Raw genomic sequence first — 25,909 nt, 5'->3', positions numbered from 1 at the left:
GAGACCCGGCGGCTTTTGCTTTGCCTGAGGGGATAGGAGTGAAGAGGCGGCCTCCTCACACCCACCCAAACCCTCTCTGGTTAAGAAACCATTCATTGCCAGCAGCTGAGAACTGCATAAGGATTGGGAGCAGGACAGGGAGGTTCCTGTCGGTGCAGCAGCAGCAGCAGTAGTGGGTTTGAGAGAAGGAGGGGTTTGGAGGGGAGGATCTATTTAGCGGCGCGGAGCGGCACAGCGCGTTGCCGGGGGGTGGTGGTGGCGGGGCCCGGCGCATGCGCGGCTCCGTCGCCATTTCATTTCTCGGTGGGGACAAGATGGCGGCGGCGGTATCGGCATCGGCATCGGCCGGGCCCGCGGGCGGACAGAGCGGCGGCTCCACCGGCAACACCGGCCCCAACGGCAACACCGGCATCCTCATCGGCGACAGGCTCTACTCCGCCGTCTTCCTCACCATCGACAACTCGCTCATCCCCGCGGACAAGCTGTCGCCCACGCCCGCCATGCAGGACGGCCTAACGCTGGAGGCGGAGAGCGACCTCCGCATCCTGGGCTGCGAGCTCATCCAGGCGGCCGGCATCTTGCTGCGGCTGCCGCAGGTGAGGGCCCTCACACGTCCCCGTCCGCCTCTCCCCACCCTACCCTACCCTCCTCACATCCCTCTCTCTCTCCCCCTCCTCCCCCCCTCTCTCCCCCTCCCCCCCCCCCCCCTTCTTCCCCCCCTCTCTCTCTTCTTCCCCCCCTCTTCTTCCCCCCCCCCCCCCTCTTTTTCCCTCCTCCCCCCCCCCTCTTCTCCCCCCTCTCTCCCCCCCCCTCCTCTCCTCCCCCCCCTCTCTCCCCCCCCTCTTCTCCCCCCCCCTCTCTTCCCCCCCCTCTCTCCCCCCCCCCTCTCTCCCCCCCCTCTTCCCCCCCCCCCTCCTCTTCTCCCCCCCCCTTCTCCCCCCCCCCCCCCCCCCCCTCTTCTCCCCCCCCCTCTCTCTCCCCCCCCTCCTCTTCTTCTCCCCCCCCTCTTCTTCTCCCCCCCCCCTTCTTCTTCCCCCCCCCCCCTCTTCCCCCCCCCCCCCCCTCTTCTTCCCCCCCCTCTTCTTCTCTTCTCTCCCCCCCCCCTCTTCCCCCCCCCCTCTTCCCCCCCCCCCCTCCTCCCTCCCCCCCTCTCCTCCCCCCCCTCTCTTTCCCCCCCCCCTCTCTTCCTCCCCCCCCCCTCTCTTCCTCCCCCCCCCCCTCTCTCTTCCTCCCCCCCCCCCTCTCTCTTCCTTCCCCCCCCTCTTCTCCCCTCTTCTTCTTCCCCCCCCTCCTCCCCCCTCCTCTATCTCTTCCCCCCCCCCCCTTTCCCTCTCTCTCTCCTTGTTCTCTAATGCTCTGTACTCTCCTTGTAGGTGGCCATGGCGACAGCACAGGTCCTATTCCAGCGCTTCTTCTTCTCGAAGTCCTTTGTCAAACACAGTTTTGAGGTGAGTCTGGTCCACCCTATGGCCATTTCACTTCCATTTTGGACGCTAGATTAATTTAAGGATATCTTTATTATTGTCACGTGTGCCAAGTTAGTTAAAAAAAGCTTTTTGTGCCATCAATCAAATCAGATGTATAAAATAAATTCAATCAAGTCAAACACAAGTACAATAGGAATAGTGAAAGGAAAGATACAGAGTGTAGCATCTGGTCCTCAGCATTGTAGTGCATCATTTAGTTAGAATCGGACAGAACCATGTCTTATGGAAAGACCATTCAGATGCCCGATGACAGCAGAAGAAGCTGTTCCCGAGTCTGGTGGTGTGAAATTTCAAGCTCCTATATCTTCTGCCAGTCATAATGGGGAGAAGTAGCAATGACCAGGACGGATACGAACTTTGAACTTGTTGGCTGTTTTCCTGAGGCAGCATGAAGTGCAGATGGAATCGGTGGTGGGAGTTTGGTCTGGGTCACATCCACAACTCTGCAACTTATTGCAGTCCTGACCAGAGTTTTTCCCAAACCAAAGCTGTGATGCAGCCTGACAGGCAGCCAGCAGTTCACTGGAAATTACTGAGCCGCCCTCTTTGTATCTGGATGGGTAAATGCCAACTAACTTGGTCTATAATGTTCACAAACCAGCACAGGAACAGCTCCTTTGGTCCACAATAACCCTGCGAACATAGTTAAACTAATCTTCTCTGCCTGCACATAATCCATATCCCTCTGTTCCCTGCATATCCAAATCCCTGTGCCTACCCAAAGCATAAATGCCCTTATTGTATCTGCCTCCGCCATCACCCCTGGCAGCCCAATCCAAACACTTGCCAGTCTGTTTAAATCGCATCTATTTTAAACTTTGAATGAATGAATAGGTTTATTGGCCAAGTGTTCACATACAAGGAATTTGCCTTGGTGCTCCACCCGCAAGTGACAGTTAAGAATGATACATAAAACATTAATAATAATAATGTTACCAGAGCAAAAGGTGGCTTCAGACGTTTGGTTATTGAGTAGAGCTATTACTCGTGGAGGGGTGAAAGCTGTTTTTATGTCTGGCTGTGGCAGCTTTGACAGTCCGGAGTCGCCTTCCAGAGGGAAGTGATTCAAGGAATTTGTGGCCGGGGTGAGAGGGGTCAGAGATGATCTTACCTGCTCGCTTCCTGGTCCTTGCTGTGTACAGTTACCTCTGACCTTAAAGCCATGTCCTCTAGCCTTTGACATTTTCACCTGGGGAGAAAGTCCTGACAGTCTTATCTTGGAACATTTTGCCAACTTTAAAATAAAATGGGTTGGCTTGGACTGCAACATATGAATATGTAGTTGGTTCATTGCAGTGGTAAATGGAAAAGGGTATTTGGACTTGTTCAATTAAATTACAGCTGATTTTATTTTTTACCCCGGCCTCTTGGTTTCATGGTACATAGTATTGTTGGCTAATGAATAATCAACCAATCCTCAAATTGAAATATTTCTGATCATGTGTGTAATATGTTACACCTTGCATGCCTCGCTTTAACGTTGCAGCCCTTTACCTTCATTCATCAAAAAAAAGTCTACACTTTATATAAATGTTGGATCATGTTAGTGTTGAAACCTATTTGTATAAGTTGAGTCACTCTTGGATGACTCGGACTATGGCAATAAAGAGTTAGAATAATTTAGGATACATTTCCAGTAATACAAAGTACTGATCTGTGCCACAAAGAATCGCGTTTGGTTTTGCAACATTAAATATTTGAAGGTAGAATAGTTCACTTCTTTGCACGCCAACAGCTGATGGTGTAAGTGACACCAATGTAGATCATATAGTACTCAGTATGATTGCTTTTCAGATTGTCGCAATGGCGTGTATCAATCTTGCATCAAAAATAGAAGAAGCACCTCGTCGCGTAAGAGATGTGATAAATGTGTTCCACCATTTGCGCCAGCTAAGAGGCAAAAGGTAAGCCAGTTTCATCAACTTCAGTGTTCTGTAAATTACATGCAAGTTATCCCTTAACATGCCCAAACTTTCAGAAGTCTTTTCAGTTGCACCTAATCTCAGATGGCTGAATGGGGAAACACTGGTGCAATGAGACCCATTTGGTCCAAATCTCAACCCCTGGCCTGTACTGGTTTAGTACTACAGCTAATAAACTTGGTTACAGTCACCCAAATTGAACACGAAGAATCCATTACTCTCCAGTAAGCTAAGCTGGAAAATGCTGAGTTAGCTGATAAGGTTGTGACTAAATGCCTTGCTAATACTCACCGTCAAGTCTGCAAGTGAAGAACTTTATATGGTACAAGTGGTCTAACAAAAAGTACTCTGTGGTGAGTCATCTTTAACAACATAAAGTTGGGTAGTGCTGAGTTTCAAATGAGACTTTCGCAATTTAATCTGGGGGTGAACTTTGTGTAAAAATCAAACTTTAAACTTGCAAATAAACTAGTTAACGTTAAGGACTGGTAAATTAATCATACTGCTTTTGAAATGTGAGAAGTTTTAGCTTATTTCATAACAATGTCATTCTTTTCTCTGCTGTTAATATTTTTATTTACTCCTTGGCCTATTCTCGCATGATCAGAGATACCTGCGTTTCTGGCACTATGCAGGAGAGTTGCTGTTAGAGGGAGATTGGATTTCCCTCTGTCGACTGCACTCCAGTTATATAATGATTCCCAGTCTAAAAGTGTAGGAAGAAACTGCAGATATTGGTTTACACCAAAGATGCTGGAGTAGCTCAATGGGACAGGACGCATCTCTGGAGACAAAGAATGGGTGATGTTTCGGGTCTGGACCCTTCATTCTCCACCTGAAATGTCACCCATTCCTTCTCCAGTGATGCTGCCTGTCCCGCTGAGTTACTCCAGCATTTTTTGTCTAAAATACGAGCTTCCGATTCTCCCGCTAGAGCTGAGCGTTTGTCATAGTAAAAAGTGAGCATTTGGCTCTTGGAACTCAAAAGCATATAAAATTGCTTGTGTGGTTCTCGCATCTGTTGATAATATTGAATGTTGTGCGAGAGCCAAGTTCTTTTCTCAAAGAAAAGTGCTAATAGCATTCAATCGCTCACTGGAGTGTATATCACTTGTAATGCAACATTGTGGGGCCGTTTCCCATCTTGGAGAAGGCCAGTCGGGAAGTATTAGCATGAAACGGCACAAAGCCTAAATGGGTGCAGCTACCTGTTGGCTCCAAGGCAGCTCTGAACCCGAGAATATACCGTGTTGCAAACGGAGCAGTGAATGATGTCCAAATACTAAATGACTTTCTAAAGTTTGAATGACTAAAAACAAAAATCCATGTTGCATTCTTTGTAAATTAAGATTTTTGTACACCTTCGACTGTTTAATTGCTTGAAATATAATTCCATTCTTCACTTTTCAAAGTATATAAATGAATCCATGGGACAAATGATTCCTAGCATGGGTTGGAGGGAGGGCAGGGATCCAGTCACTTCATTAGTTAATCTACAGAGCATTAGGATTGGCATGTGTTGCTGTATGGGGATGTCAGGGCGTGGTGGAGAGACGAAATTATGATATTTCGGGTAATTAATGCATTCTTTGAAGTAAATTGGACTATTACTTCAGAAGACTACCATAGATGCACAAAACCAATGGTTGAGATAAATTAGACTAGATGAATATCATGTGTAAAATTACTCTTGGGTCTCTTCTTACTATGATGGTTTTTACTATTGTACATTAAGTTAAAGTGCAATATTGACTTTTATTCTTTTTTCCCTTGCAACCAACCTAACAGCGACCAACTACATTTACCAAAGACTGGGTGATGTGGAATGGTACGTAAAGATGAAGCTGTCGACAAGGCAACAGTGAAAATAAGAAGTGCCGTTTGATCCCGATGGAGACCCAGTGCTCTTTGAACGGGTCACTGGAATCGGGGGCTGTGGAAGGTTGGGCACAGAATTGTTAAAAACTAGGAACTCCTGTACTTGATTCTCAGCTTTTCGTCTTTGCTGTCCAAGTGGTACCATCACATTTTGTTTACCTTGGTTTTAGATATTTACTCTGAAAGAGGGAATTTCACACATTTTTAAACTCAAACTATAAGAATCAAACTTTTCCAATAAAGGCGGGAATCTTGCAAGCTTGGATTAAGGTACTAACGGGGATAATCAAAATGTATTAAAACTAATATGATTTAACCTCTAAGATCTTTTTGAAAGTTAGGCTACAACTTTGTCATGACCCTAGCTTGCACTCCTATAAACTAATTGGGCTTTACAATTTTATACGGTGGTGGTTAAAGTTGATTAACACATAAACATTGGAATGAGTGACAGGAATTCACTGTGAAGGGAAAATGTCCTCTGTTTACCGAAGACGTATAAGATGCTCGATATAGCCTGATTTGAAGTTTAAGTTAGTTCAGAATTATTGTGCCAACTTGTCTGTAATAAGACTAATGGCATTGAGGTGGCTAATGGCATATTGCAAAGGGATTGGGTTTAAGAGTAGGGAGTTTTTTTGTTCCAGTTGTACAGGCTGGAATCCTTCTGTTTTGGTCCCCGTGCATAAAAAGGATGTGGTAGCATTGGAAGCAAAGGAGATTCGCCCGACTAATTCCTGGGATAAGAATTAGCATTCCTTCCAGTTTAGAACTATTCAAACATAAGATGGTAAGGGGGGCTTGACAGGGTAGAGATGAAGACATTTCCATTTGTGGGAGAGTTCTGAACAAGGGGACAGCTATTTGAAGCTGTGGTGTATGTGGACATTTCTCTAGGGGGTAGTGAAGCTCTGGAATTCTCTGCCCCTGAGACTGGCCAAATCATTGGATTATATCGAAGTGGAAATGGATAAATATTGAAGGCGGGGAATTTAGAATTATGGGGAACTGGCACTAAAGAGCTGACCCCAGTATAGATACGCCATGATCCCCTTTAATTGTTTGCAATTTAGACCAGTGTAGGTGGTCATCAATAAGTGGCTATGGGATGAAATATTAAACTGCCACTCTAAGTAATTGGTCCAGACAGCATTATGCTATAGGAAGAGCAAACAATTCTAACTGCGGATTGGCATCCTTCTCAGCTGAGTGATATTTCCAACAAATTGCTAGTTTGTCATTCCTGCCCAACTATTATCTTTTCTAATTAACACTGTACGAATCATCAAATTCTGTCTCCGCATTTCACCCTCATGGGCACAGTTTGCAGAGAACTTTCGAATGCTTCCTAATAATATATGTGAAGTGCCCAGATCACTCGTTGTGGTAAATCTACGTTAAACGATACTGCAGCATTGTTACAAATGGGTTTTGCTGTGTGTGGACTCTACAGTTGTAGTTGAAATTCAACATGAGGCTGGAGTGGCCACTTGAATTGATATTTAATTTAAGATTAGAATAGTACTCTGCAGAGCTGCTTCCTGCTTTAGATGCGTTTATTAGGGTCTTATCTAATAAGTGCTGGATGAGAATCTGATGTAATCTCAATTTGAAATTGCCCTCCATTGATGGCAAACTATAAATACTGTGTACTTGGATCGTCTGAACTACATATGCAGTTTTTTTTTCCTGTCCCAGTGTAAATCCCCAGTGCCTTGTTTAAATTGGATATCAAATGGAATTTTAGTGCCTTCGAAAAGCATGTTCACGTTGAATAATCTTTATTAATAAGTAAATCCTAAATTTGCCAATTGAAGAGGTTCACACTAATGCTTTTCACACCATAAATTCAGTCGGGCTAGCCCGTGCCATTTAACATGCCTAGAAAATACAGGGAGTAATTAGGACTAACTCAATGAGGGCATTTGCTACTAATAAATTAGTAAAATTTAACTGTTTCATGATCAAAGTTGAGTGCACTTCTGAACGGGCTAGTTATCAGGCCTATAGTAAAATTGGAATAACATAAAGTAAAATGGATTTGGAAATTTAGATATTGGTAATCTGAAATCCACAATTGCTGAGTGTTCCTTTTCGCAGACGAGTTTAATGGACAGGATAATGTTTACGGCTAAATAGCTGAAAATTAGTTTCGTCCTTTTATTCCATCAATATATAACCTAAAGTAGAACACTGGTAGAACGTTATATTGTGTAGTATCACGGGATATAAGGTGGCTAAGTAATCTAGGGGTGAAAATAAAGAATAATGAGACTAAAGCTATGTAGAAGGTCTTATTTACTATGTTAACTGTTACAGCTATTACTTTATTGTTCAATCATTCAGAAATTGAGCATGCAATACCTGCAGTTATTTATAGTCAAGCAGCGATGCTGCCATCAGGAGGGTGCTCTAACCACACTGTAAAGTAGGTTGTTACACATGTGTGAAGAATTCACAAATTGCACAGGGTGGAAATGTCAACGAATAGAGTGCATAGCTTTAAGGTTAGGAGGGCAAAGTTTAAATGAGATGTGTTCGGCAGTTTCTTATATTTTAAAGGGGTTAGACACCTGGGACCTTCTGCCAGTGGTGGCGGAGGCAGATTTGTTTAAGTGGCTTTTAGATTGGCACATTGATCATGTTAAATGTTAAAGCATGCTGAGAACATTATTGGGCTGGAGGGCCTGTTCCCCTGCAATACTCCTCCATGTTCTAAACTAATGCTTTTATGGTAGGAGGTGAAATATAGTGCCTGTTGAATGAATGTTCCGTTTTTTTTCATCTTAAATTTTAAAACCATAGACTGCTTGCTTACAAAGCATATGGCACCTTATTCACTCTAGTTATCTTCTTTGTTCCTGCCATCCATGGTCTCGTCAATTTTCCCTTGTGGGTGCTTCCATTATGTGATAACCCCCAGCTTTCTTGATCCTTGTGTCCAAGAAATGAGTGCTAGATTGTTAATCAGATAACTGTTTTACAGTCCAGGTTTTATAATCCACGTACGCTTCAGCAGTGCATTAGCCAGGGATAGTCATTTACCTTGGTTAATACGTTAAGTCCTCTAATTTTTGCATGGCATTTGGTTGGAATTCCACTGACTATGGCAAAGCTATAGACTAGCTGTATCTTTGTGTAGAGGCTCAGCCTTGCAAGTAGGGGGGGGAAAGGAAAGTTATTCATCTAATTCAATATTAGTTATGGAAATCTGTTTCAAATAATTGCTAGATGAAGATAGAATTCCACTTGTTAAATGTTAAAGCATATTTCAAAACTTCAAACTTTACACTGTTCAACTACTGAAACGTATGGTTTTAGAGTACAGATATTTAAGAAAATTGAGACTGCTTTTTGCTTGGATTTGAAAATTATTGGTGTACTTCAGCTATTTAATTTCATGAATGTAAAATACTGTGGATAATTTGGAAAGAGAATTTGCCCTCATTGAAATTGGAAGAAAATTATCAAAATAAGATCAGTAGATATCAATGGAAATTGCTTTTCAGTAATTTGTGGCCTTTTATAAACTAGTGTCTAATTGTTTAGAATTGGAAACCATTTATATAGAAGGTCATCATCGGCGCTTTAGTTATCAGGTGAGTGTACTTTAATGTTGGGTAAATTTACACGGAATCTTTGAGTCGGTGAATTTTGCTGGTACCTATGCTTTGAAGCTTTGTCTCCAGGAATGGGCTAATGCCAATTTTACCCAGCAGTGTAGTTGGAAAGGATTAATGATTACGCTTTAGGGATGCAGGAAGTTGCATTTGTGTAATGTCCAAGTGTGCAGATTGGCCTTGGCCAGATTTTGGCTCAACTTGCTAGTATCCTTGAGTAAAACACACAGTTCTGGGGTAACTCATCGGGTCAGGCAGCATCTGTGAAGGGAATTGATAGGTGCCATTTTGGGTCAGGTCCCTTCTTCAGACTGATGTTTCCTGACCTACTGAGTTAAGGGCCTGTCCCACTGTATGAGGTGATTCAAGAGTTCTCCCGAGTTTCCCCTGATTTGAACTCGGAGAATTACGGTAATAGCCGCTCGTAGGTACTCGGGGCTCTCGTGGACATTTTTCAACATGTTGAAAATACTTCACGAGCTTAACGCGTTTTCCCAAGTACCTGCCGTTAGTGTTACGAGCCGCTAAGCGACGTCCCGAGCTCCGACGTACCCGCTATGTACATTCTATGTACTTATCACGGGTTCGATTTTTTTAAAAACTCGGGAGAGCTCTTGGGTAAACTCGTACAGTGGGACAGGCCCTTTACTCCACTTGGTGTTTTACTCAAGATTCCAGCATCTGCACTCCCTGGTGGCACCAATCCTTGCCATTTGCATTTCTGCTTCTGAAGCTTTGTGTGTGCGTGTAGACACCACAGAGAACAGAGTTGGACATTGAAGGTACACAAAAATGCTGGAGAAACTCAGCGGTGCAGCAGCATCTATGGAGCGAACGAGATAGGCAACGTTTTGGGCCGAAACCCTTCTTCAGACCCGAAACGTTGCCTATCTCCTTTGTTCCATAGATGCTGCTGCACCTGCTGAGTTTCTCCAGCATTTTTGTGTACCTTCGATTTTCCAGCATCTGCAGTTCCTTCTTTAACACTTAGAGTTGGACATTAAATGCTTTGGTAATTCATAATGTAATGACAGACACTCCATAAATTTGTGTGTGTGTGTGTAGGAGCACAAAAATATGTTGTTTTTTTAAGTGTAGGTATTTATATTGCAACTACACACATAGTTCAGGAGCAAATGCTTGTACTGCCAAATAGTATTTTTAAATTTCTTAAAGGTGCTTTAACCAATGTAATATTTCCATTGCCATTTCTCCTGAGTGCTCTGTTCACGATTTCTTGATTCTCAAAGTCCAAGTATTATATTGCTGAAACCAAAGTGGCTCACAAGCCCTCCCGTAAGGGAAAAGGGATGATCTAATCATTTTGTTGTTTGGCTTCGTTGATTTCATTAATCGTCATCGGTTTATCAAGTCAAAACCTTGTACTATTGAATTAAGAATGCCCTTAAAGCAGTGGCCCGGTTATTATGTAACTAAATCAATCTCACATATGCCAATATGCTTTGGATTTTGCATCCTGCAAAAGGGGCCTGACATTATTTTTTATATTTGAGATTGTGCAGTAACAAAGATTCATAATTGGAGATTAAACCAAAACAAGTGAAATTGCATTGAGTAGTGAGGGGGGAGAAGGAAGTGATTCAGTCATTCTTGTTCAGAAATATCTTGATTAAAATAATTATATTGACTGGTGCAGTCTGGTGCTTTTATGATCTTGAATTATTTCTCCTTTGCTTCCCAGGAGATAAGAAACTTGGAATGTCTGCTTTGAAATTTATTGAAGTACCCCCCAATACAGGAAGGATGAGCGGGGGTGGTGTACCTGAATGCTGCCCATATTTTGGGGGGGATGGGAGGATATTAGCTACGGGGAAAGGGTGGACAAACTTTAGAGTGCCAGAGGTTGAGGGGAGAGCTGAGAGGAGTGTTTCAAATCAAGAGTGAACAGCGAGAGCCCTTTTCCCCCAGGCTGAAAATGTTCGACACGAGGAATTACCTTTCCATGTGAGAGTGGCAAAGTTTCAAGGAGATACGCAGATCAGGTTTTTATAGCATTGGGTGTCAGGAGCACTGCCTGGGGTGATGGCGGAGGCAGATACCATGGTGGCATTTAAGAGGTTTTTAGATAGGCCTGTATATGGATCGCGTACAGGCAGAGGAGATTTGTTTATCCATATTTGAAACGGACATGGACCGATTCCTGTGATGTACCTTTTCTATTAGTTCATGGAGTGGGAGGAAAATAAAAGGCCTGGATCTTCTGGCAGATGGGAAATAAAGTTGTATATTTAGTGCTTTTATATCAGTTTTTCCAGAAATTTGATCCATGAATTGTGTAAAGAACCGTGTAGGTCAATGAATATGAATGCTTTTGAGTTTAGCTGTAAAAGCTTGTGGGTTTTCTTAACCGGAATGGCTCTAACAACTTCTATCTTTTTAATAGCCTAATTTTCTTGGATAGGTTTGACTCTAGTTTGGTTTTCCCTCTCGTAACTGGTGGTAACCGCGAAACAGGTTTGGCATTTTATTTTATGATTTTTGTTTGAAATGGACAGCACAAGACCAAGGCTTTGGATGCAGTTACAGGAGTTTCTGCCAGTGGTTGGTTGGAAGGGGAAAAGGTCCCTTTAGAGAAGTAGAAGCCCATTTCAAATGTTTGCCTCTTTAGATTTGCAAATAGTTGTGATTTTGTTTTCAAACCAGGAGTCCGACACCACTGATACTTGATCAAAACTACATTAACACCAAAAACCAAGTGATCAAGGCAGAAAGACGAATCCTGAAAGAGTTGGGATTTTGTGTTCATGTGAAACATCCGCACAAGGCAAGTTATTTACTCATTGCATTTTAATCCGATAAAGATGGGATTCAAAGGTAGTTTGTTTTAAGAACGTTTTTTGTCCCAACAGATTATTTTTATGTATCTTCAAGTCCTTGACTGTGAACGAAATCAAACTCTAGTTCAGACAGCTTGGTAAGTTGCTTCTTTTCTTTGAAGTAGCCATGAAAAAAGTATCAAATATAAAAAAATCTGCCTATTACAGCTTAAATTTTAAGACAAAAAATTAGTTGACACTAGTTTATAATTGTATCCATGACAGAAATGGTGATTTGGGTGCTTTACGTCACTGCAGCCTTTCAGTATACTTGCTCTTGCTGTAAAACCTTTGAGCATGCGGTACCGTTTCTTGCCTTGTGTTTTCATGTCCCATTTGTTTGCTCTGGTAAAGGAGAACTCCCATTAACTTTGTTCTTGGTTTTCTACTCTTTTTAATTAAAGGGTAGTCCATGATGGTAAGTCACAGAACTCGAAGTACTCTGCCCTCTGAACTCAGCTTCTCATCTCTATGACCTCATGGCCTTTCATTAGTTGCCCCTTCAGTCATTCCAGTGCGAGCTCTCGCCCACGACGGCGAGTCACTGCAGTGGTCACAAAACATCCGGCCATGTCATCTAGTTCTGGCGAGGGTGAAAGGATTTGTATTGGACTTGTGAAAATGGATGTTCAACATGCATATTTTTGTCGAACATTTCTAGCTAAGTTTGAGAATGTGAACTTTCTAAAGCATGTGGAAGGAATTTGTCCCATTACAAAGTTTGCTTCAGTAAACAAAATATTTACCATTACTGTGCACGTGGAAAAAATTTATAACAAGCTAATTACTGATCATCTTTAGACTTTTTTTACAGGCTACTTTCGAACCATGGTTAAACTTGTCTGCTAAACATCACCTGGGTATTCCCTATGAAATTGCATTGGGCCTGTGTAGAACACTATTGTTTGTCCATTTTCTTTATTCCTATATATGTGTTTTTAGAGATAGCACAGAAGCAGGCCCTTCGGACCACCGATTCCACATTGACCATCAACTGTTTGCACTAGTTCTAGGTTATCCCATTTTCACATCCACTACTGACTCTAGGCATAATTTGCAGTGGCCAGTTAACCTGCAGACCAGCACAACTTTGGGACATAAGAATAAACTCGCATGCAAATTTCACACAGACGGCACTGTAAACCACGACCCAACCTGGGATTCTGCCACTATGAGGCGGCAACTGTGGTTATGATCAAATAATCTCCTTTGAATTAACTTTGGCATCTGTCTACCTTGGGTGCTTAAGCCATTCAAAGTCGATCAAACGTCTCAGGTGTGCCAGTTTAGAATTTATTTGATTTGCTTCAGATTCAGTTTACGAATCCCCTTATTCCTCCTTAACACACTTCAGATTGTTTTACTCCCAGTACTTAGTGTGAATTTAAAGTTAATTTGCCTTAAAATTATAGTTGATGTATTGAGAAGCTTTACATATCCCTGGGTTGCAAAGGTTTAAGCCATTATAAAGGTTTAAGCCATTCAACCGAGATGAGAAGAACTTTTTTCACACAGAGAGTGGTGAATCTCTGGAACTCTCTGCCACAGAGGGTAGTTGAGGCCAGTTCATTGGCTATATTTAAGAGGGAGTTAGATGTGGCCCTTGTGGCTAAGGGGATCAGAGGGTATGGAGAGAAGGCAGGTACGGGATACTGAGTTGGATGATCAGCCATGATCATATTGAATGGCGGTGCAGGCTCGAAGGGCCGAATGGCCTACTCCTGCACCTAATTTCTATGTTTCTACGTTTCTAATATAAAAGATTTGTTAATCTCTAATTGGAATAATTTCTAGAATGACTATATTCTTGTTCCCACACGTATGGATTTAACCACAATCCTTCTTGGTTCACACAGCATGGGATGCTTGGAACTGCTCCCACAACATTTGCAATTAGATTAGAATATTTTGACCATCTTATGACAAATTGGAGAGTTTTTAGCTAAAATAAAATGTGGTCTTTATTTTAAAATTAAGTGAAATTTGGATTGATAAACAACTTCAGTGTATGAACTGTGAAATGTCGTTTAGAATTATGCTGGCAGCCTAATTGCCATTTGGAGGATTATTATTGAAATATAATTCTTCACTGTTGCCAACAAGGTTGGTACTGCCATCTTTTAAGTCTTGAAGGAGCTCTTATCAGCCTGATGACCAGTCCTTGTGTCATGTAACTCTTGTAGGTTGTTATTAATTCCTCTTATTTATTTGTGAAGTCGTGCTTGCTACAGTGGCCTTCCATTCCGTTTTACTTAATATGGACCAAGATACCTCTAGGCACATCATGCAGTTCCATTGAGGAAGAATCATCTTTAGTGTGGTTCTTTAATCTCAAACAGGGAACATCAATACTGACCATTAAGATTCATTTTTGTACATGTAATTTAATTGACATTGCTAGTGAATTCTAGAAATGGGATAATTGTTTTTATAGTTATTTGACCCATTCTAAGAATTAATTAACTGTATAGTAGTTGCAAATGTTTTTGGGGGCATTTTAGGTTGGATTTGGCTTGCCCTGACGGCTACAATAAATTTACCTTGACAGTGCGAATACAAGTTATTCATGCAGGTGTACATAACATTTAAATTAATTGTGTTCCTTGTGTCTCCAAAGACAATATTTGAAATGTGAGGTCTCTACAGAAGATATCAGAGGGCATAATATTTCAATTACTGGGGGAAAAAAAGAACAAAGCTATGAATGAGTCTCCTTGTTTGTGCTTAAAGTCTCCTGCATCTTGCAACTCTTATCCTGTTTATCTTTCAGGAATTACATGAATGATAGTCTCCGCACGAGTGCATTTGTCCGGTTTAAACCAGAGACTATCGCCTGTGCTTGCATCTACCTTGCAGCCAGAGCATTGCAAGTAAGTGAAGAAATAGCACTTCATTCTTCCTCCTTAAATAAGTATTTTAATCTTCTGGCGCAAGATGCTTTTTGAGCAAGTAGTGACCACTATATATTTGGCAGTCTGGTCTAATATAGCCATATGTAGTATGGCTGGATTTCTGTTTAATTTATTATCACGTGTACCGAGGTACAGTGAAAAGCTTTTATTGCATGCTAACCAGGCAGCGGAAAGACGATACATTACAATCGAGCCGTCCACGGTGTACAGATACATGATAAAGTGAATAACGTGAATAATGTTTAGTGCAAGCAAGTCCAGTGATGTCCAATCCAAATTAGTCCGAGGGTCTCCCATGAGGAACTCAGGGTTCAGTAGCTCAGGGCTGCTCTCTAGTTGGTGATAGGATGGTTCAGTTGCCTGATAACAGCTGGGGAAATAATGGCCCTGAATCTGGAGGAGTGCGTTTTCACACTTGTGTACCTTTTGCCCGATGGGGGAGGGGAGAAGAGGAAGTGACCGGGGTGCGACTCGTTCTTGATTATGCTGGTGGTCTTACCGTGGCAGCGTGAGGTGTCGATGATGTCAATGAAAGGGAGGTTGGTATGTGTGACGGTCTGGGTTTCGGCCACAATTTTCTAATCTCTTGCAGTCAATTATTTATTCTTTACACCTGCAGATTGTTTTGCCAAATCACCCTCACTGGTTTGTGGTTTTCGGTGCAACTGAAGAGGAAATCCAGGATATCTGCATCACTACTTTAAAACTTTACACACGAAAGAAGGTGAGTTGTATGAAAGTTATCTTTCTAATAATTGATTGGCTAACTTTGCCGTTTTAACATTTGCGGTCCGTTCTGTAAAGCTCTGTGATCGCTTCATTTGCTTTGCTACATTTGAAGACAACCTTTATTTCAACAGCCAAACTACGAGCATGTGGAAAAGGAGGTTGAAAAGAGGAAAGTTGCACTACAAGAAGCTAAGTTGAAAGCTAAAGGGTTAAACCCAGATGGAACTCCGGCACTTTCCACACTGGGAGGCTTCTCCCCGGGATCTAAACCATGTAAGTATGTCAAATGCAGTCAAATACAGTGTTGGAGGAACTCAGTAGGTCGGCCAACGTCTCTGGAGAACATGGACAGGTGACGCTACGGGTCGGGACCCTTCAGACTCATTGTAGGTGGGGGGGGAGAAAGCTGGAAGGGAGAGGTCAGGCAAGACAAAGCCTGGCCTATGTTAGGTGGGTACAGGTGAGGGTTTGCTTGGCAGATAGGTGGACAAAGGCCATAAATAAAAAAAGAGACAGAAAATAAGAGGAATGAAATGTTAACCTAGAGGGAGGGATACGGGTGGGAGGGGGCAGGATAAGGGGAGAGGTGTATTGTACATAATTTAATTGTACATAGGTCCGGACAGGATATTCCCTAGGACATTGAGGGAAGTTAGTGTAGAAATAGCAGGGGCTATGACAGAAATATTTCAAATGTCATTAGAAACGGGAATAGTGCCGGAGGATTGGCGTACTGCGCATGTTGTTCCATTGTTTAAAAAGGGGTCTAAGAGTAAACCTAGCAATTATAGACCTGTTGGTTTGACGTCAGTTGTGGGCAAATTAATGGAAAGGATACTTAGAGATAATATATATAAGCATCTGGATAAACAGGGTCTGATTAGGAACCGTCAACATGGATTTGTGCCAGGAAGGTCATGTTTGACTAATCTTCTTGAATGTTTTGAAGAGGTTACTCGGGAAATTGATGAGGGTAAAGCAGTGGATGTTGTATATATTGGACTTCAGTAAGGCCTTTGACAAGGTTCCTCAGGGAAGGTTGGTTAAGAAGGTTCAATTGTTGGGTATTAATGGTGGAGTAGCAAGATGGATTGAACAGTGGCTGAATGGGAGATGCCAGAGAGTAATGGTGGATGGTTGTTTGTCAGGTTGGAGGCCAGTGACTAGTGGGGTGCCACAGGGATCTGTGTTGGGTCCACTGTTGTTTGTCATGTACATCAATGATCTGGATGATGGTGTGGTAAATTGGATTAGTAAATATGCAGATGATACTAAGATAGGTGGGGTTGTGGATAATGATGTAGATTTTCAAAATCTACAGAGAGATTTATGCCAGTTGGAAGAGTGGGCTGAAAGATGGCAGATGGAGTTTAATGCTGATAAGTGTGAGGTGCTACATCTTGGCAGGACAAATCAAAATAGGACGTACATGGTAAATGGTAGGTAATTGAAGAATGCAGGTGAACAGAGGGATCTGGGAATAACTGCACAGTTCCCTGAAAGTGGAATCTCATGTAGATAGGGTGGTAAAGGAAGCTTTTGGTGGGCTGACCTTTATAAATCAGAGCATTGAGTATAGAAGTTGGGATGTAATGTTAAAATTGTACAAGGCATTGGTGAGGCCAATTCTGGAGTATGGTGTACAATTTTGGTCGCCTAATTATAGGAAGGATGTCAAAAAAATTAGAGAGAGTACAGAGGATATTTACTACAATGTTGTCTGGGTTTCAGCAACTAAGTTACAGAGAAAGGTTGAACAAGTTAGGGCTTTATTCTTTGGAGCGCAGAAGGTTAAGGGGGGACTTGATAGAGGTCTTTAAAATGATGGGAGGGATAGACAGAGTTGACGTGGATAAGCTTTTCCCACTGAGAGTAGAGAAGATTCAAACAAGGGGACATGACTTGAGAATTAAGGGACAAGTTTAGGGGTAACATGAGGGGGAACTTCTTTACTCAGAGAGTGGTGGCTGTGTGGAATGAGCTTCCAGTGAAGGTGGTGGAGGCAGGTTCGTTTTTATCATTTAAAAATAAATTGGACAGTTATATGGACGGGTAAGGAATGGAGGGTTATGGTCTGAGCGCAGGTATATGGGACTAGGGGAGAAGGGTCGAGATGGCCTGTTTCCGTGCCGTAATTGTTATATGGTTAACACTTAAACCTGCAGAGATACAGTTAGAATAGAGATATCCGTAATTTTACTGTAATAACTGTGGCCTGCAGTATTCCTTAAATCTATGAATCAATTTATCTATAACTAATGACCTTGGGGGGGGGCGTAATGCTCTAACAAACCTCGTATATTTTTATTTTTGTGAGCGTCCCTTTTGTAAAGCAGGATGTACTATTTTTCATTAATTCTTAGGTTCACCCAGAGAAGTTAAAGTAGAAGACAAAACACCTGGAGTTCAGAATCCTAAACCTATCAAGAAGGAACTAGAAGAACGGCAAATTAATGCCAATAAAAGTCCTTACAATGGGTCAGTATTTACACTCATGAGCCTTGCTATCACCCTTCTTAATTTTGTGTTAAAACACAAAACATTTAATTCCAAAGGACACAAAGTGTTGGAGTAACTCAGCGGGTCAAGCAGCATCTCTGGAGAACATGGGTAGGTAATGTTACTGGTCGGGGCTTCTTCAGATGCCTGACTTGCTGAGTTACTCCAGCATTTTGTCCTTTTGTGTAAACCAGCACCTGCAACTCCTGGTTTTGAACATTTAATTCTAATAGTTATAGTTCTACCCTCTCATTCTGTTTTGACCCACCCACTTAAACTCGAGCTGACTGCCGGCATTTTTATTTATTTATTTTTCATTTTTTGTATTTTTCGTCCAATCAGCCACTGTCGCCAAGGGCGTCACAACCAATCACATAATGTGCTCCCTACCAGTCACTTGGCAGCCAATCATCCTGTTACCAAGGGCGTTGCGTCCAATCACATAATGCGCCGATCCCTCGGAGGCCCATCAGTCACAGTATCTGAGGGGCGTTGCGGCCAATCACTGACCAGCTTCCCTTACTGAAGCAGAAGATGGCTGCAGAAGCCAAGAGAAGGGAACATGTTTTTATTTCAGATTGTCAGCATCTGCGGCTTGCCGATGACCAATGACCGATGACCATGGTTAGGCCGGACTCGCTTCCTAGGCAAGAAAGAAGCATAGGGAAGCCATGTTGAGCAAGTTTACAAAAGCAAGTGTCGGTCAAAGAGGAAGTCAAACTAGAGTTTAGGTTACTTATGTCATCGGTTTATCAATCACTTTTTCTGTGCTGTTTGCACACAGTGCTAGGCAAAGAGACATTTCAGGCAACATTTTTTGTAAAGATTTTTTTTAGCTGTATGAAATCATTTATTTCATAAAATTTAAAATATATAAAATATATTTAAAATTCTAATCTTCTATTATGCAAAGTACCAGCAGAAAGCTTGGGATTCACTTTCAATTTATTGAAAATGCAGGAGCTTCATTTCCGGATCCTGGTCTCCTAGACCCCCGGCTAATACTCCCTACTGCTTTTTCTGGAGGTAAATATCATGCCTGCTTACAGCAATTGTGTCCTTGCTGAAGCTACTTGTGTTTCAGATTTATTGTTCGAGTTACTTCTGGAAAGGGTATACAAATCATTATGGTGTGTACATTATTTGAAATTGGTGTGTACAGTGAAAACTAATTTGCCCTAGGCTGTCATTACAATGTAAATGTGTCCATTTGAGTCTTTATTAGAAATTATGCAAAATGGTGAGGAGGTGTGTGCTCCTGCAAAATGAGGAGGCCAATTACACCCATACAGAGATTTGGCTCTTCGGGTTAATGGAATCAATTTTGGAATACTGATTTTGGATGATCAGCCAAGATCATATTGAATGGCAGTGTTACCTGGAAGGGTTGAGTGGCCTACTCCTGCACCTATTGTCTATATCTCGTATTGGCTCTTCAGAAGAGCCACAAAATTGGTGCGATCTTTTTATGCAATACTTAAACTGAGATAAGTAAATCTCATTTTAATCTGGCCAAACTCGCAGATTTACTGGATCATTGGATATTATTCTATCGACGTTCGATCACAATCCGCCTGTTAAAAATATTATACACTAAATAATACATATTATGTTAAGTCCCATATGTTAAGGAGAACTTACTGTGGCTGGCCCCAGTAAGTTTAAAGAGCGCAGCCAGCTGAAGCAGGTGATTTTGGAGACCGCGGGGACTGACTGGGTGGTCAGGGATTGTGGCAATCAGGCCTGTGCACCGTAGGTAATGAATGCTGTCTTTTAAAGCAACAATCTGGGCAACTGCATCATTCCCTCTATCACTAGAGCCAGTTGCTGAGCCGTTTGCTTTTTCCAAATGTCGGGTAGCTGGCTCTGTTATACTTTGTCTTGCTAGGCATTGAGTGTGCAGATTGTTTGGCAATTGAGGTAACATCTTCAATTGACATTGTGTTTCTAACAGATTATGTAACATTATAATTCAACGTTCTTGTTTGCAATCTGTAGGTTGAGGAAAGAAAATAAACCAATTCGAAACAGTAGGAGCATCAGTCGTTCAAGGTCTCGAACAAGATCAAGATCCCATTCTCCCCGAAGGCAGTGAGTATTCACTTACCCGGTTGGTCAGTTTAAGAGATTATAACGCGGTCAACTGCTTCATCACGTTAAGCATTGTGCTGTTTACCTGACAAGAGGTGAGCGGCCCAAGATTCGAGGGTTTACACTTTTCTAAATGAGGATTGATTTTGATGGCCACCCACATAGACTGATGCTCAGTAATCCAGGGGTGCTGGTTGCTCAATCTAAACGTTGATTAGATGAAATAAGTTACCTCGTTCCTTGCATGAAAAACACTGAACATGTCTCAGCAGGTCAGGCAGCAGTTGAGGAAAGTTTACATCTTGGCTCAAAGATCCTTTGTCAGAACTGGAAAGATTTAAAAAAAAAAAATCTGGTTTTGGTTGCAGTATAGGCGAAAGGGTGCGACAAAGGGAATATCTGAGGCAAAGCCAACTTTACCCTGGGAATAAGGTGTACAGTTAAATGGATTAACGGGGTGGTTGGAATATAAAGTGCATTTAAGAAAGTGCTGGAGAAACTCATCGATGGAGCGAAGGAATAGGTGACGATTCGGGTCGAGACATATGAAGTCTGAAGATGGGTCTCGACCCGAAACGTCACCTATTCCATCGCTCCATGGATGCTGCCTCACCCGCTGAGTTTCTCCAGCATTTTTGTCTACCTTCGATTTTTCCAGCATCTGCAGTTCTTTCTTAAACATTTAAGAAAGTGTAGTGCTGTAGAAAATGTTCTGCAATGCTGGATGTTGAGGGGATATTTGACAGAGGTTTATACAATTCTGAGAAGCATGGGAAGTGTGGACAGTCAACCTTTGCCCCAGGATGGAAGTGTCAAATACTAGAGGGCATAGCTTTAAGGTGAGAGAGGGACAAGGTGTCGAGGAGGTGTGGGGAGGGATATGGATTATGTGTAGACTGATCTTGGCATCGTGTTCAGCACAGACATCGTTCCTGCTCTAAATGCAATTGTTCTATGCTCTAAATTCAATTCACCAAATATAAACAGTGCCAGCAGTAATACTTGGTTGCATCTTGATGCAGCTCCTACAAAAACCCACTGCTCATAAATACTTTGATACTCAGAATGCTTGCAGGCGTAAGGGGTCAGTCCCAGGTGTATTTGTACTAAATGTCCATCTTCCCTGACACGTCCAGGTTTAGAGTACAGTGTTGCTGTTTGGTCCCCAGTGTTTTGAATTGGATTCCTTTGTGCTTCCTGTAGTTACACCAGGAGAAGCAGGTCTGGGACGTACAGTTCTCAATCGAGGAGCCGGTCCCACAGTCGCAGTGCTTCTCCCCGGCGCCGGCACAATCACACGTCGCCGCACGTCAAGCCAAAGCCTCCGCGGGAGGAGCCAAAGATGGCCGTGCGGCACGGGCACAAGAGGAAGAAATCGCACAGTCGGTCCCGCAGCCGCAGTCAATCCCAGGAGCGCTGCGACCCCGCCAAGAAGCGGCGGCACGACAAAGAGCATCAACGGGATCGGCACGAGCGCTCGCGGTCTTACGATAGGATCCACAAGGGCAAGCACCACGGCACCGGCCACTCGGCCCATGGCAGGCACCGGCGGTAAAGTGGCACAGCTTGTGCCCGCATGTAATTACGTTAAATGTGTAGTTTATTAACTTGTAAATGATGCTTTTTATAAGGATTTGTTTCAAGGGTGTTTTTGCTTTGTGGCGGTCATTAATGGAAAAACAAATGAGGGAGAATTTGCACACTTTGAGAAATATAGATATACTTTATTTGACAGTGTACAGGTAACCATGGACTCTTGTGTATGCTGAGTTTTTCTCTATTCTACAGAATTTGACGGGAGATTGCTGTAGAAATGTACCTTATTTTTATACAATGAAAATGGACACTGGTACATTTACGTACAAGTTCATTTGTTTAAAAACTGTGGTGATTACTTTGTTGGACTTTTTTTTAGTCTGCATGTGGTCATTTTTACAGAAATAAAAGCAAAAAAAAAGCATGCTGTTTGCTGTCCTGTTTTCAGGAACTGGGGAAAGCCAAAAGAAAACGTCATCTGCAGAGATGACAGTTCCACCTCTTCCAACATGTGATGGCAAACCTTCCAATGTGCATTACCTCTGGAAAACTATCTAATTCCCTGCTCCGGTCACTGGTTTAGATCTGTTGTTGTCACGTGAACCAAGGTACATTGGAAAATGTTGTTTTGCTAGCTATCTGGTAAATATAATCGTCAAACTAGGGCATAGAGTGCAGAATATGATTCTCGGCATGACCAATCCAGCAACAAAGTCCAATGTCTGCAATGGGGTAGAGGCGAATCGTACAGTGCCCTAGCTTATAGTCATAAACTATGTACGCACGAGTTTTGCTAAAGTTCACTTCTCCAGAATGGATAGTTTTCCATTGCGAAGCAGTTTTTGTGGCTGAGCTTGTTCTAAAGGCTTTGTTTTGGCCACCACTGGGATGTAAGCCACCTCTTGGTGAGACTGAATAAAGAGAGGTAGGGGATAAGTTATGGAATGATCAGCCATGATCATATTGAATGGCGGTGCAGGCTCGAAGGGCCGAATGGCCTACTCCTCCACCTATTTTCTATGTTTCTATTTGTGAGAAGGTAGTTGCTGTATATTTTTACAAAGATGCAATAGTTGGGAGATTGTATCAAACGCAACAGCTGTATTTACTCCAGCTTCTGAAGTACACGGTTAAAGTGCAAAATGGAGATAAAGGCACAGCAGATGCAAGTTTACAAAAAAAAAGACAATGCTGGAGTAATTCGAGATCTGAAATGGCACCTCCTCATGTCCTCTGGATGCTGCCCAACCTGCTGAATTACTCTGGCACTTAGCATCTTATGTTCAAGTGAAAAGCTTTGCCACTTCTAGTTATTTTGAAATCAATTGTGTTTTTATGGAGTAAGTTGGGTTGCAACAAGGCAGGTCAGCACAACTGCCTTGTTGCAACTTTTTAAACAACTGCATTTTTGTTTGTTTTTAAGGTGCATTTTGCTCTGTCTCTGAAGCCCTGGGTTACGGTATGGCTCCTGAAATTTAACATTGAAATGTTAAGAGGCATCCTGCAATATTCAACCCTTCCCACCCTCCCCAGGTACCTTCCCTTGCAACCGCAGAAGATGCAACACCTGTCCCTATACCTCCTTTTGGGACCCCGATAGTACTTTCAGGTTAGGCAGAGGTTCACTTGCACCTCCACCAACCTCATCTACTGTATCCATTGTTCAGGATGTGTACTCTTATACATCGACGAGACCAAACGTAGACTGGGCGATCGTTTCACTGAACACCTTCACTCAGTCTGAAGTAGGGTTTCGACCCGAAACTTTGCGTATTTCCTTCGCTCCATAGATGCTGCCTCACCCGCTGAGTTTCTCCAGCATTTTCGTCTACCTTCACTCAGTCTGTCTGAAACTACCTGATCTCCCGGTTGCTAAACACTTTAATTCTTCCCATTCCCACATGGACCTTTCTGTCCTAGATCTCCACCATTGTCAGAGTGAGGCTGAAACACAAATTGGAGGAACAGCATCTCATATTTTGCTTAGGCAACTTACAGCCCAGTGGTATGAATATTGTTCTCTAACTTCAAGTAACCCCACCATTCCCTCTCTCTCTATCCCTCCCCCACCCAAGTCGCATCAGCTTCTCATTTTCACCCAACAAGCTGCTAACAATGGCCCGTTTCCTTTATCATCGTTACTGTTTTGCATATCTTTCATTCTTTGTTCTTTATCTCTCAACATCATCATCTATATCTTTTGTTTCTCTTTTTCCTGACCATTTCCTCGACCCAAAGCGTCACCCATTCCTTCTCTCCAGAGATGCTGCCTGTCCTGCTGAGTTACTCCAGCTTTTTGGAGGAAATGCTCCCAAGATGGTCTGGTGTCCAACTCGGGCGACTGCGTGCTAGCCACAGAAACAGATGTCCAATCACATTACAATCCTTGTCTTTCTACTGACCGGTTAGCACGCAACAAAAGCTTTTCACTGTACCTCGGTACACGTGACAATAAACTAAACTGAAACTGAACAAATCTGATATGTTGACAATGCCGTTGCAAAAACCCGCATCTTAAATGCCTTTTTAAAGGCACAAGATCGCTTGTTTCTGGCCCCAACTTTGTCATTGAACTTTCTTTTTATGGCTTTGTTATGCAAGACATAATTGTATAAATGGCCAGCCATAAAAAAAATTTTAAAAAATTCTACTTTAGCTTATTTTGAGATCCTGACTCTACTACCTCTGTACAGTTTAGTCTGTATGTTTAGCAGAACTATGAATTCAACTTAGGATTTTTATTGCAGAACTCGCATCCTCTTCACATCAGTACTGCCTTTTTGTTGCATCTTGGGTGTTCCCTCCAGGTCTGGTCTGCTTCATTTCCCTCTTAAGATGTTTTGTGGACCACAATTTGAGTTTTGGATCACCGAGTCTACTCTCCATAAATAAAATTCTCATCAAAAAGGAAGTAGTAAAAGGGTGGCTCAGCGGGTAGAGTTGCTGCCTTACAGCTCCAAAGACCCGGGTTTGATCCTGACTATGGGTGCTATCTACAGCTCCAGAGACCCGGGTTTGATCCTGACTATTGCTGGTAGGTGCGGACTTGATGGGCCGAAGGGCCCGTTTCCACGCTGTATCTCTAAACTACATGTTTAAATCAAGCAAGAAAAACGCATAGTGCTGAAGTAACGGGTCAGGTAGCATCTGCAGGGAAATGTTTTGGATCACCAGTCTGAAGAAAGGACCTGACCCAAAACATCGCCTGTCTATTCCCTCCCCAGATGCTGCCTGACCTGCTGGAATTACTCCAGCACTTTTCCTTTTTTTTTTTTGCAGTTCCTTCTGTCTAGCACTTTAGAGTTTAGCTCAAGATTTCAGTACTTGCCGTCTCTTGTCTCCATTTTATAACAAGAATACTAGTTTTGAAACCACCACGTTATCTCACCAGAGGGCAGTCTGCTCCTTAAGTATGTGGTTAGTGAATAAAATGCATTTTGTTTCTATGAGTATAATGAGCAAACTAGATAAAATTTATGATCTGCGAATAAAATATCAGCAAAATCATTTATACTATTAATAAAATGTCTAATTCATTAAAAATTAGAGAATGCTAGTGCAAATAGCATTGAACAGCAGAATCTATAGACATCCATTTTTTCCCCCTGTTAGGTATCATTAAGCTGGAAAGAGTGCAGAGGATTTACACAGACGTTGCCAGGACTTGAGCTATAGAGAGGTTTTATGCAGGCTAGGACTTTATTCCCTGGAGTACAGGAGGCCAAGGAGTGATCTTGTAGAGGTGTGTAAAATCATGAGGGGAATAGATAAAATGAATGCAGTCTTACCTAGGGCCGGGGAATGAAATAAATAGGTTTAAGATGCGAGGGGCAACTTTTTCACTCCGAGGGTGGTGGGTATATGGAACAACCTGCCAGAGGAGGTAGTTGAGGCTGGTACTATAACAGCATTTGAAAGGCGTTTGAAAAGGTACATGGATTGGAAAAGTTCAGACGGGTCTGTACCAAACATGGGCAGGTGGGACATAGGGCATCTTGGTTGGTGCGGATGAGCTGGGCCAAAGGGACTGCATAATTCTGACTGAATGGCAGAATTAAATAACGACACATAGCAGGAATCTGTACTTAGCCTTAAATACATTAACAGAGTTCCTTCCTGACTTAGTTAGTGGAGACCTAATGAAGGCAGAAGCTTTTGGTCGGTGTGGCAACCAAAGCAAATTGGCAAATTTTGGATGCGTCTGTGCATAGGTTTAGAGGGATATGGGCCAAGCACAGACAGGTGAGAGCGGTGTAGATGGGGCATTTTGGTCAGCATAGGCAAGTAGGGCTGAAGGGCATGTTTCCATGTTGAATGAATATGTTTATTGGCCAAGTACGTACACATACAAGGAATTTGCCTTGGTGCTCTGCTCGCAAGTCACAACATGACATACAG

The 25,909-nt window shown here is 42.6% G+C and overlaps 1 protein-coding gene across 1 annotated transcript; it reads left to right on the top strand.

Moving 5' to 3' along the window:
- The first annotated feature begins 272 nt into the window (after window positions 1-272).
- ccnl1a (cyclin L1a) lies at window positions 273-24,044 on the top strand. The gene is made up of 11 exons (XM_055646303.1): window positions 273-596; window positions 1,374-1,448; window positions 3,282-3,391; window positions 11,572-11,692; window positions 11,778-11,842; window positions 14,515-14,614; window positions 15,276-15,380; window positions 15,517-15,658; window positions 17,749-17,863; window positions 19,883-19,975; window positions 21,179-24,044. The coding sequence occupies exons 1-11, from the start codon at window positions 273-275 to the stop codon at window positions 21,528-21,530; spliced, it is 1,602 nt and encodes a 533-aa protein (XP_055502278.1). The 3' UTR covers window positions 21,531-24,044.
- The last annotated feature ends 1,865 nt before the right edge of the window (window positions 24,045-25,909 follow it).

This window comes from Leucoraja erinacea, chromosome 14 (assembly GCF_028641065.1).
Source record: "Leucoraja erinacea ecotype New England chromosome 14, Leri_hhj_1, whole genome shotgun sequence".
NCBI lineage: Eukaryota > Metazoa > Chordata > Chondrichthyes > Rajiformes > Rajidae > Leucoraja > Leucoraja erinaceus.
The sequence above is the reverse complement of the archived record's forward strand: the minus strand, read 5'-3'. Positions and strand labels throughout refer to the sequence as shown.